Genomic DNA, 10,898 nt, shown 5'->3' with positions numbered 1-10,898 from the left:
TTTGTTTGATTGACTTTTAAAATATAGCAAACCAAAAATTTGATAAGCCCTAATCTTGGTTATCATTGGTTATCATATAGTTTGCTATTAAAACTTGCTAACCGCTCCTATTTAATTTGTTAAATTTATGACAAGACTTTTTACCCAATTTTTAATTTATCAAACATTTGGTATGACAAATTTTAGTTGCAAACACAGCAGACCGCTTTTTCCCACTGACCAAACGCCACCTTGAGGAAAGGGGGCGGGGAAGTTGCTGAATCTCACGTCCTCACCGTGCCGGACACCGGTGTCTGCTTGGACCAAATCCGATCTCGTGGCCACGGCCAGAACACACCTCCTCACGTCCACCTGACCTCTTGCTCCTCCCCAATAATGCCCAGTGCGGCAGTGCCTGCCACCGTCTAAGCCCACCCCAAGTCTCCGCCGTCAACCCGTCCTCCCCCATGGCCGCCGCCGCCGCCATCTCTCTATCCTTCCACTTTCGTTTCCGCCCGCCCTTTCCATCTCCACGTACCCCCACGCGCCACGCTCCCTTTTCCTTGTTCTCCCCTTCCCTTCTTGCCCCCTGCCGCCTCCGCGTCGCTCCCGGCCGCCCCTCACCGTCCCCGTGGCGCCCCGACGTGCGGGCGCGCGCTGGAAGCACCATCGGGGCGCCGCCTGCGCTTGTGCGCCCAGGCGGAGCCGTGGAGACGGACCGCCTCCCCTCCGACGTGCGGGACCGGGCCATGGAGGCGGTCGACCACTTCGGCGGTCGCGTCACCATAGGAGACGTCGCTTCTCGCGCTGGGCTGCAGCTCGCGCAGGCGGAGCGCGCGCTCCAAGCACTCGCCGCCGACACTGAAGGCTTCCTGGAGGTGCGCCGCTGTCTGCTAGTTACTCCCTCCTTTCCTCCTCCGCTGGTAACCTTCCGGCCTTCTCTGATAATCGTCGCTGATTGTGTAGGTATCGGAGGACGGGGAGGTGCTATACGTCTTCCCAAAGGACTACAGGGCAAAGCTGGCTGGCAAATCGTTTAGGATGCGGGTCGAGCCTCTGGTTGACAAAGCCAAGGTATTTCCAGCAAGGAAAGTGTAACAGTGCGTTAGGTTACTATGAGCTCTTCTGATATTGGTTTGTGCTGCTCCTCTTTTGTAGCAAGTGGGTGCTTATCTGGTACGTGTTTCATTTGGCACTGCGCTCATTGCCTCAATTGTGCTGGTGTACACTACAATCATTGCCATTCTCTCAAGCTCAAGGTATGTTTAGTGCAGCACGAAAGAGTTTGTGTGCTAATTATTATATGTTCACTGCCTAAAGGTCTGTTCTGGAACGATATCTTCATCTTTGTCATATGGTTCAGTTCCCTTAAATGACATTCTGTCTCTGTAATTTGATCCGTGAATTCTATAAAAATGAAGCACACATAGATTTCATGAGTGGTTTTTTGGACTTTAGTTGTAGGTTTTGTCATTTAACTCAACACCCCTTTGATTGGTAGCACTTCCTCTTCTACTAGTAGTGATGAAGATGGTCGTGGGAGGCGGAGGAGATCTTATGGTTCTACTATCATCATTCCGACGGATATGTTTTGGTAAGTTTCATATGCATTTTGTAAGGTGTTCTGCAAGTGGTGGATCATATTATTATGTTATTTGACTTAAAAGAACATAAAGGAAATTCTATTTGCTCTTGGACTCGTGGAGCTACTCAATCCGATAATCACATGTCCACGTCATTTATTACGGTGCAACAACAATAACAAATCCTTTAGTCCCAAGTAAGTTGGGAGGATATGCTAGAGTTGAAACCCAACAGAAACTGCAAGTCAAGTTTAAGACACATGGATAAAAGTTTTCCATGCACTCCTATTCAAGACTAAATCTTTAGGTATATTTCGTCCTTTCAAGTCTCCTTTCACTGCCTCTTTCCATATCAACTTTGGCATTTCCCTGCCTCTCTTCCCATTGCTATTGCGTCTTAGGATCCCACTACGCATGAGTGTCTCTAGAGATCTTAGTTGGACATATCCAAACCATCTGAACTGGTATTGGACAAGCTTTTCTTCAATTGGTGCTACCCCTAGTCCATCACGTATATCATAGTTCCATGTTTAATCCCTTCTTGTATAATCATAAATCCAACGTAACATACACATTTCTGTAACACTTATATGCTAAACATGTATGTCATTTTTTGTAGGCCAACATTGTATGTCGTTTTTTGTAGGCCAACATTGTGCACCATACAACATAGCAGGTCTATCGCCATTCTATAAATCTTGCCTTTTAGCTTCTGTGGTACCCTCTTGCCACATAGAACGCCATATGATTGATGCCACTTCATCCACCCTGCTTTGATTCTATGGCTAACGTCTTTATTAATATCCTCGTCTCTCTGTAGCATTGATCCTAATTCCTAAATACCGAAAGGTATCCTTCCTAGGGACTACTTTATCTTCCAAACTAGCATCCCCTTCCTCATGCGCAGTAGTGCCGAAGTCACATCTCATTTATTTGATTTGAGTTCTACTGAGTCTAAAACATGTGGATTCTAGAGTCTCTTGCCACAACTCTAGTTCCTATTTACTCCTGCCTGATTTTCATCAAGGACTACATCATCCAGAAAAAGCATACACCAAGAGATAAACCCTTGTATGCCCCTTGTGACCTTATCCATCACCCAGGAGAAAAGCTAACGGCTCAAAACTGACCCTTGATGTAGACCTATTCTAATTGGAAAGTCATTCTTCTCTCCATCACTTGTTTGAAGTTTGAACACTAGTCACAACATTGTTGTACATGTTCTTAATGAGTCCAAGATACTTCTTTACGTCTGTCCAAAGCTCACCACAACATTCCTCAGTATTTTTTCATAGGCCTTCTCTAAGTCAATGAAAACCATGTGTAGGTCCTTGTTCTGCTCCCTGTACCACATCATATGTCTTATTAAGAAAATGGCTTCCATGGTTGACCTTTTCCAGCATGAAACCGAATTGGTTCATAGAGATCTTTGTTATTCCTCTCAGACGATGCTCGATTACTCTCTCCTGTAGCTCCATAGTAGCTCATCAAGTTAATTCCCCGGTAATTAGTACAACTTTGAATATCTCACTTATTCTTGTAGATCGGTACCAATATACTTCTTCACTCGTCAGACATCTTCTTTGACCGAAAGATATGTTTGAACAACTTGGTTAGCAATACTATAGCTATGTCCCTAAGACATCTCCGTGCCCTAGTTGGGATACCATCAGGGTCCATCGTCTTACCCCTTTCATTCTTTTAAATGCCTCCCTAACCTCAAGAATCTCGGATTCTTGGATCCTGCATTCCTGCTCATAAAGCATCTATTGGTGTTATCAAAAGAGTCATCGAACTGAAAGGTTGTGTCCCCATTATCCCTATTGAATAATTTGTCAAAATACTCTTGCCATCTATGTTTGATCTCACCCTCCTTCACCAAGAGGTGTTCTGTTTCATCCTTAATGCACTTAACTTGGTTTAAGTCCCTTATCTTCCTCTTAGAGATCTTAGCCATCTTGTATATGTCCATCTCTCCTTACTTCTTAATCAAACATTTGTAAAGATTCTCGTTCGCCCTACCCTTTGCCACACTTATAGCTCGCTTTGCGTTCTTCTTTGCGACCTTCTATTTCTCTGTGTTATTCACACTCCTCTCATGGTACGCACTGTTGGGGCGAAGGCGAACACGCTACCCTTCGCTCGATGCCTTCGTCGCCTCGCTACACCGACGAAGACCACATCCACAGAGCACGCCCGAGCAAGCCGGAGGCGTCGACTGGATGAAGACCGGCGCGGTCCCCCTTCGTCCTCTCCGTTGCAAGGCGAAGGCTCTGTCGAAGTCTACTAGTCCCACGTCCTCACCGCGTCGGGAGGCCCAGGTGGGATTCGGCCCACTGTAACGGGCCCCGCGCGGATAAGCATATTACGGGCCGCGTCTGTAATAACCTTTTCTGTAATGACAGTCTGTAACCTCCTCTCGTGAGAATATTCTGGGGATAGACCGGGTACTCGAGGGCATAAACGTCTTTGACAAGGGACAAGTGGTCACTCGAGTACCTATAAATACCCCCGTACAGTGCCCTTGAGAGGCCAGATTAACAGAGCTATTGCTATCTCACTACAAACTTTGCCAATACACATTGCACTTCCCTGTTGGATCCACTTGCTTAAGAGAGCGAGTACCAACACGCACGTCTATAACATTCTTTCTTTTCCTTAATAGCCTTTTGGACCTCCTTGTTTCACCACCAAGTATCTTTATCTTCGCCTCCACCTCCTTTGGTTGCTCCACACACCTCTAAGGCCACCTTCTAAATACAGGTTGCCATCTTCTCCCATATGTTGTTTGTGTCATCTACTTCCTTTCAAGTGCCCTCTTTGATGGCCCTTTCCTTGAAGACTTCCAGCGTCTCCTCATTCAGTTTCCACCACTTTGTTCTTGCAATCTTGGCTTATTTATCCCTACGAGCACACACCTAAACACGAAAGACCACCACCACAAGCTTATGTTGAGAGACAAGCACTTCTCAGGTATCACCTTGCGATCCAAGCATGCTCGTTTTTCCTCTCTTCTGGTAAGGACAAACTCAATATGACTCGAGTGTTGGCAGTCACTAAATGAGATTCTCTCTTCCTAAAGAAAGTGTTGGCTACCAATAAATGAAAAGCTATCGTAAAGTCCAAGACTTCCTCTCCCTTCTGATTCCCAAAACCTCCATGAACCACCTTGAAACTTGCACTTGTTGTACCTACTTGCCTATTGAGATATCCTACGAAAAGATTCTCACTAATAGGTACTCCCTCCGTTTCGTTTTAGTTGTCGCTGGATAGTGCAAAATTGAACTATCCAGCGACAATTAAAAAGAAACGGAGGGAGTATCGCTCTAACCATGCCATCTAAGTCTTAGAAAAGTCTCTTAGCAGTTTCATCGTGGCCTACTTGGGGGGCATATGTGCTAATTACGTTCAAGTAAATCACCCACAACAAGCTTGACTAAGACAATTCTGTCTCCTTTCCTTCTCACATCCGGCACACCGTTCTTGAGGCTCTAATGAATCAAAGCTCCATTTCTATTTGTAGTTGTTTCTGTGTACCAAAGTTTGAAGCTGGTATTGTCCACCTCCTTCGCCTTATGACCCTTCTATTTAGTCTCTTGGGCTTATAAAATGTTCACACACCACTTAGTCACTATCTCAACTAACCACCTTAACTTACCTATCATCGACCCTACATTCCAACTACTTAAATGGATCCTAGTTGGTTTGACTAGCTTCTTTACCCTTCGCACCCATCGATGATGTAAAGACCCTTAACATTTTCACTACACGCTGACGCCGATGTAGCGTGCTACTAAGGAAGTAGCGACCTGGCCCTTGCTCACTTGACACTGTGCCCAGATCATGACACGACACATCACCAAGGGGGTTCCGTTCTGGTCCTTGCCCATTTAACACCATATCCGGGTTTTGATATGGCACGTCGCTAAAAGGTTTAAGCGCCAACATATTTCTTTTAGGTTTTCTATCTATTAGAATGACTAGGTTTAACATTGTCTCGCCAAGCCTATCACAACCCTCCTCCTTTGGGCCTGTTTGGTTCAGGTTTTTTCTGAGGAGCTTTTCTAAGAATCTAGTTGTGGAGAGAATCTGAGTATCGTGGAGATTACATGCGGATGAAGATAAAAAGTCCATATGTGATGGTGTCCTACTATCACAACGACTCGGTTGATTCTATGTTTACGTTGATTTTGAACGGTTTTGATTAAAGTGATTCTCATAGAAGCGAGCTGAAAAGATTGACGTTTGGCAGTCTGCAGTAGCTTCTGGTGGCCAGAAGCTGAAAAAAGCTGAAACAAACATGGCCTTTGTCAGAGCTTGTGAATCTCAAGTTGGATGTTGCCTGTACCATGCTTATTGTTATGGAATTTCATGTTCGAATAAACCATCCTAGGGGGAAAGCAAAAAGAGCCCAAAACAAAGTTCAATTTGAATTGTTGTCCATTACACACACATGCAAATCATCTAATGATTTGGGCATGATAATATTCCTGATGGGATGTTCATGAAATGTACCTACAGGAACAATGGTTCTAAGCCATCCAACTGTTCAATGTGAGAAGATTCTGTATTGCGTTGCTGGAAAGTTCCAGTGATATTGTTCTCACCACTTCATGTTAAGATGACTATAACGAAATGGGACATACATGTATCATTTGAAACTGCAATGTTGTATCTGAAGTTCTGAACAGAAAGTACCATGCACATTATTATTCACAGTTTCACACTGTCCATGTGTCTGCAGGTACTTGGATGCAGATTATTATAGAAGACGTCGAGTAGAAAACGAAAATGGGATGAACTTTATTGAATCTGTAATTTAAAAGGGTTTGACTTGATTGTTCATTGTCACTTTGTTTTGATGGAATGTGTAGGTAGTTTGAAACTGTATGTAATGTTTATTAAATAAATGCCACAGGTATTTTCATTTGTGTTTGGGGATGGTGATCCAAACGATGGGCTTGAAGAAAAGCGGTGGAAGATGGTATTTCCTTTTTCTTTTGAGAAAATGTAGCTTCTTCATGACCATTTATTATATATTCATTTTTCCATTACAGATTTCTAATTCTTATTTGAATAATTCACAGATTGGACAGTATATTTCATCAAATGGTGGAGTTGTTACAGCTGAAGAACTGGCACCATTTCTTGATGTGCCACCTCCATCAGAAGAGTCCAAGGCATGGGAACTCTTGCCCTAAGTATTGCTTATTTTGTTAAGACTTGATTAAGTTCTCGACTCCCTTCACCTGTGAAAGCAATTTACTTTTCCTTCGAATAATAAACTGAGGGAAGGCTTATCGTATTCAGATTCTCATATCATTTCTTGAACTGCAGGACGATGAATCATTTGTTCTTCCAGTTCTTTTACGCTTTCAGGGACATCCAGAAATTGATGAGCAGGTGCAATCTTCTTTTCTCTAGCAGTTCAGACTTGTACTGAGAACTACCGTTGTCAAATATGACCTACATTTTCAACCCACCCAGCTAACACTGGCAGAGCGGGGCGGGATGGGGGATAACTGTTTTCTTTCCCTACATTAGGTACCAGTGTACCACCAAAAAATAGGAATAAACAAACAACCCCAATCATGTCAGGTTCTCTACTAAAAAATAGTAACATGCTATATCATTGGATTGCTGACTTGCATGCCTAAGTATGTAATCTTCAGATCTATTGGAAGTTTCCAACAAAGAAAAATGATAAAGGAACATGCAATGTGTGAGTAGATGCAAGAAAAAGGTGCTGGGAAATGCCATGTCCTGGATGATGAAGGGAGGAGTGGGTTGTTTCAGATGCTAGGGAGGCGTCAGCCAAAGCAAAAACACCCTTACATTACATGCACTAGTTTCTTCACTTGAAGTTGAGGAGGAAGAAGGGAATACAGGCATACGGGTGCTACCATCACACAGCAGTTACACATCGAGTTAACTGTTGTCCACCTTGGCTGACAGATAGCTCTGTCTGTGCCAGCTACATACTAAGGGTGTGTTTGGCCGCGCTCCGGCTCTGGCTCTGCGGCAGCTCTGGCAGCAGAGTCGCACCAAACGGCGACGGAGGTAGGAGCGCTTCTGCACGTACTGAAGAGGAGCCGGCGCCCTCCTGCGCGTACGGGGGCGGAGCCACGATTTGTAGCTCCGTGTCTCCTGCGATGGAGCAGCGTGGGTGGAGCCTGGCCAAACACGCCCTAATGATGGCATTCTTCTGAGTGACTTAATGATTTCGTTTTTCCTATAGGGAAATATCCTGTATCGATTCCCATCGCTGCAACGTACTGCTTCATCAAAAAGTGGTAGGAGCAGGGAATATGTGGGTACCAAATGGTCTGCAATGTTTAGCGGAGTTGAAAAGTACTTAGAGGAGAAACCGTGGAAATTCAGGTCAGTATATATCATCACCATCCTTAGTGAAGTTGAACTAATCCAGGATGCAATTTGTCCTTTGCGGGGGAAGGTTTGCCTTGGTTTTTCCCCTTCCTTGACCCAATTCATATGGGAGCCTCCGGCACTGGGTCTACCCTATGCCCTTTATACACCTACCTGTTGATTTTGCAGTAAAGCGAATGCAACAGAGAAGGCGATGGTTGCTGGTTTGGGAGGACTCAATCTCTTTGGTGTCATCATTCTTGGAAACTTGTTGAAGTAAGAATTATGATAATCCTGTCCTCAAGTATCATTGATATGTAATGCTAACAATATGCATTAAAATTCATCATGAAGGCAAATGACAGTGACACCTGGTGGACTAATCTCATTTGCCGCACAGTTATATCCTTTGCTTCAGGTATGGCTGGGCTTGATATGCCTGTTTAGTACTCTATAATGTGGTCATTACTCTAGTCATTCCATTTATACATATTTGGCCTGACAGAAATCACGAGCCCTTCTCTTTGTTAAGGGGATTTCCAGATGTTTTGAATGTTGCAAAATCGATGATTGCTGAATTACCTGTGAATTAATAAGATTGTCAATGATATGTACTGATACAATGTGGTCATTTCTAGATATACGCTGGCTCCTTTTTTGCAATACCTTTGTTTAGATGGTTTCTGCTACGCAAGACCAACAATGGCATTAAAAAGAGGAATAAGGCCAGAGAACAGAGAGCTCAGGAGCTCGTGTCACCAGATTCTTCTCTAAGAAGAAAGGTAACAACATTTAAAGTTCCACAACTCTGTAATTATTTTTCCGTTTCCCATGCGTGGATCGGATTGGAGAAAATCAGGATGGATTTTGAGCATTCACAGAAATCTTATAGACTAGAGTCTAGACTTATTGTGATTGGTAGCAACTTATTTGTTCCTAACATTAGAAACTTCTAAAAGGAAACCTGTTATGGTCCTAATGTCCAATGACTGGACCAGCAGGTCTAACAGTGGCTGACGAGGGCTCCCTGTCACCATGTGGTACGGCCATGCGTGAACAGTGCCCACTTGATTAAGCATAGCTTAGGGTCATCTCTCTACCTTTTGCTGAGTCTCTTAAATTGCTTTTAGCCTTTGCGCTCACACTTAAACATCTTCCAATCCTTTTCTCCTTCCCCTAGCTGCCACCACTCTCTGACATGCCTCTTCTCTCCCTGTGCCGGCATCTTCATGGCCGCCGGGTGCCAGCCACCTCTTCCCTTCCTAACAACTCAGATCCATAGTGAAGCCACTGTAGAGGGGCTTAAAGCATAAGATCAAAGTGTGTCAATCTGTTATGCAGCTTGGACCTTCCGTTCTCAACAGCTACAAAACTGGCTATTTGAGCGAAAATATATGATTATAATGATATTTTTAGATTGTACATTGTGCACGTCTTTATTGCATTCTTTAATACTTCCCTTCCAAAATAGTAGTTGTTTTAGTTCTAGATTTTTATGTCCATATTCATATGGATGATTACGAACCTATATATATATATATATATATATATATATATATATATATATATATATATATATATATATATATATATATAGAGAGAGAGAGAGAGAGAGAGAGAGAGAGAGAGAGAATACATACATTAATTATTGCATGAATCCAGTAAAAAGTTAAAACGAATTTTAATTTGAGACGGAGGGAGTATTACTTAATTTATTTTGGCATTCTCATCAACTTCATGCCATAGTAAATGATACTTGGCTTCATGACCTTCACCAAGTTGGGTCTTTTTTGAACTTTTGAAGGAGCATAAACTTGGCTTGTCTTTTCTTACATTTTCAGTTGCTCAGTGCACGTGATATGGCTGAACGGAAAGTAATCACGCCAGAGGAGATTGTCTATACTACTGAAAAGGATCTATTGGAGCAGGATTATGAAGTCAAGGAGTGGGAGAGGAGATTTAAGGAGCTCGAGTCAGAGTGATGGACATGACCGATATACTTGACACTTGCAGTAGCTCTACATGGTCCTCACCATACTTGTCGGTGATTTTTATCCGCATCCAACGGAGTGGAAGATGGATCTGACTGAACCACTCGAGCAAGCGAAACTGGATGGTACTGGACCTCACTAATTGTCGTGTCACCACCAGCCCACCACTGACCACTTCGCTATGGAAGTTTTGTGGAAGCTGTTGGTTTAATTGGAACCGACCATTATTTGCAAGATGATGTTCGTATCTGTGCCATTGACCTGCATATATGTATAGTTCCAATCACGGATCAAATTCAGAATTTGACACGAAAAAGAAAAAAAACAGGGAATATGGCTAGGATGCTACTCGGTTTGAATGGAGTCCAATCAAAACATGTAAAAAGGTCAGCCTGTGAACAGGGACTCAGACTGTTTGCTGCGGCTTTAATCCACTGGCTCCTGTTTTTTCATAGTATTTTGTCTCTATAGATTGCAGCAGCAGCAGTTGGAATGATTTTAATCCAGTCGCAGAGAACAGTGCTAGGAATAGACGTACTGTTATAAAAACTTCCAGGTGGACCAATTCACGATGGGAACCTAACATTTTCTTGCATTAAGCTGAAACGTGTATCTCCTGCCTGCGTTTGTCATTGCGAACGAGACACGATCGAAAGAACTGAATTACGTAGTTTTGGTATCAATTATTCACCAATGAATAGTTGCAGGCAATGCAGCTATTCCTGCTGTTTGTACGTTTCCTTTTTGGGTCAAAAGGTAGAGCATGTTTGGTTCATTGTCTAAATTGTCACACTTTGTCTAACTTTTCTGGCTAAGATTAGATATTCAATTTGAACGATTAACTTTAGTCAAAGTGTGACACATTTAGCCACGAACCAAACAGGCCCGTAAGCCCTCAACGTACCTGACGGAAATTTAGCCTCCTGTGCAAATCATGCACATTAGGAGAACGAAGGACCTAAGTGTGATACTATTTCTT

General features: G+C 43.3%; 1 protein-coding gene across 3 annotated transcripts; it reads left to right on the top strand.

Moving 5' to 3' along the window:
• Positions 1 to 219: 219 nt before the first annotated feature.
• Positions 220 to 10,373, top strand: LOC100279475 (Iron-sulfur cluster biosynthesis family protein). 3 transcript variants are annotated; one of them, XM_008645243.2, is made up of 13 exons: positions 220 to 857; positions 946 to 1,053; positions 1,138 to 1,238; positions 1,502 to 1,573; positions 6,307 to 6,376; positions 6,481 to 6,546; positions 6,650 to 6,742; positions 6,900 to 6,965; positions 7,801 to 7,943; positions 8,118 to 8,204; positions 8,283 to 8,346; positions 8,567 to 8,710; positions 9,770 to 10,373. In XM_008645243.2, the coding sequence occupies exons 1-13, from the start codon at positions 447 to 449 to the stop codon at positions 9,908 to 9,910; spliced, it is 1,566 nt and encodes a 521-aa protein (XP_008643465.1). In that variant the 5' UTR covers positions 220 to 446; the 3' UTR covers positions 9,911 to 10,373.
• Positions 10,374 to 10,898: the final 525 nt, after the last annotated feature.

Source organism: Zea mays, chromosome 5 (assembly GCF_902167145.1).
Source record: "Zea mays cultivar B73 chromosome 5, Zm-B73-REFERENCE-NAM-5.0, whole genome shotgun sequence".
NCBI classification, from domain to species: Eukaryota; Viridiplantae; Streptophyta; class Magnoliopsida; order Poales; family Poaceae; genus Zea; species Zea mays.
Note: the sequence above shows the minus strand (reverse complement) of the source record. Positions and strands in the feature narration are given on the sequence as shown.

Excerpts from the sequence above, each read along its gene's own strand:
- LOC100279475 (XM_008645242.3), top strand. The coding sequence starts at position 447 with ATGGCCGCCGCCGCCGCCATCTCTCTATCCTTCCACTTTCGTTTCCGC. Across the intron at positions 1,054-1,137 it reads CTCTGGTTGACAAAGCCAAG|CAAGTGGGTGCTTATCTGGT; the intron begins GTATTTCCAGCA and ends CCTCTTTTGTAG. Across the intron at positions 6,743-6,899 it reads CTCCATCAGAAGAGTCCAAG|GACGATGAATCATTTGTTCT; the intron begins GCATGGGAACTC and ends CTTGAACTGCAG.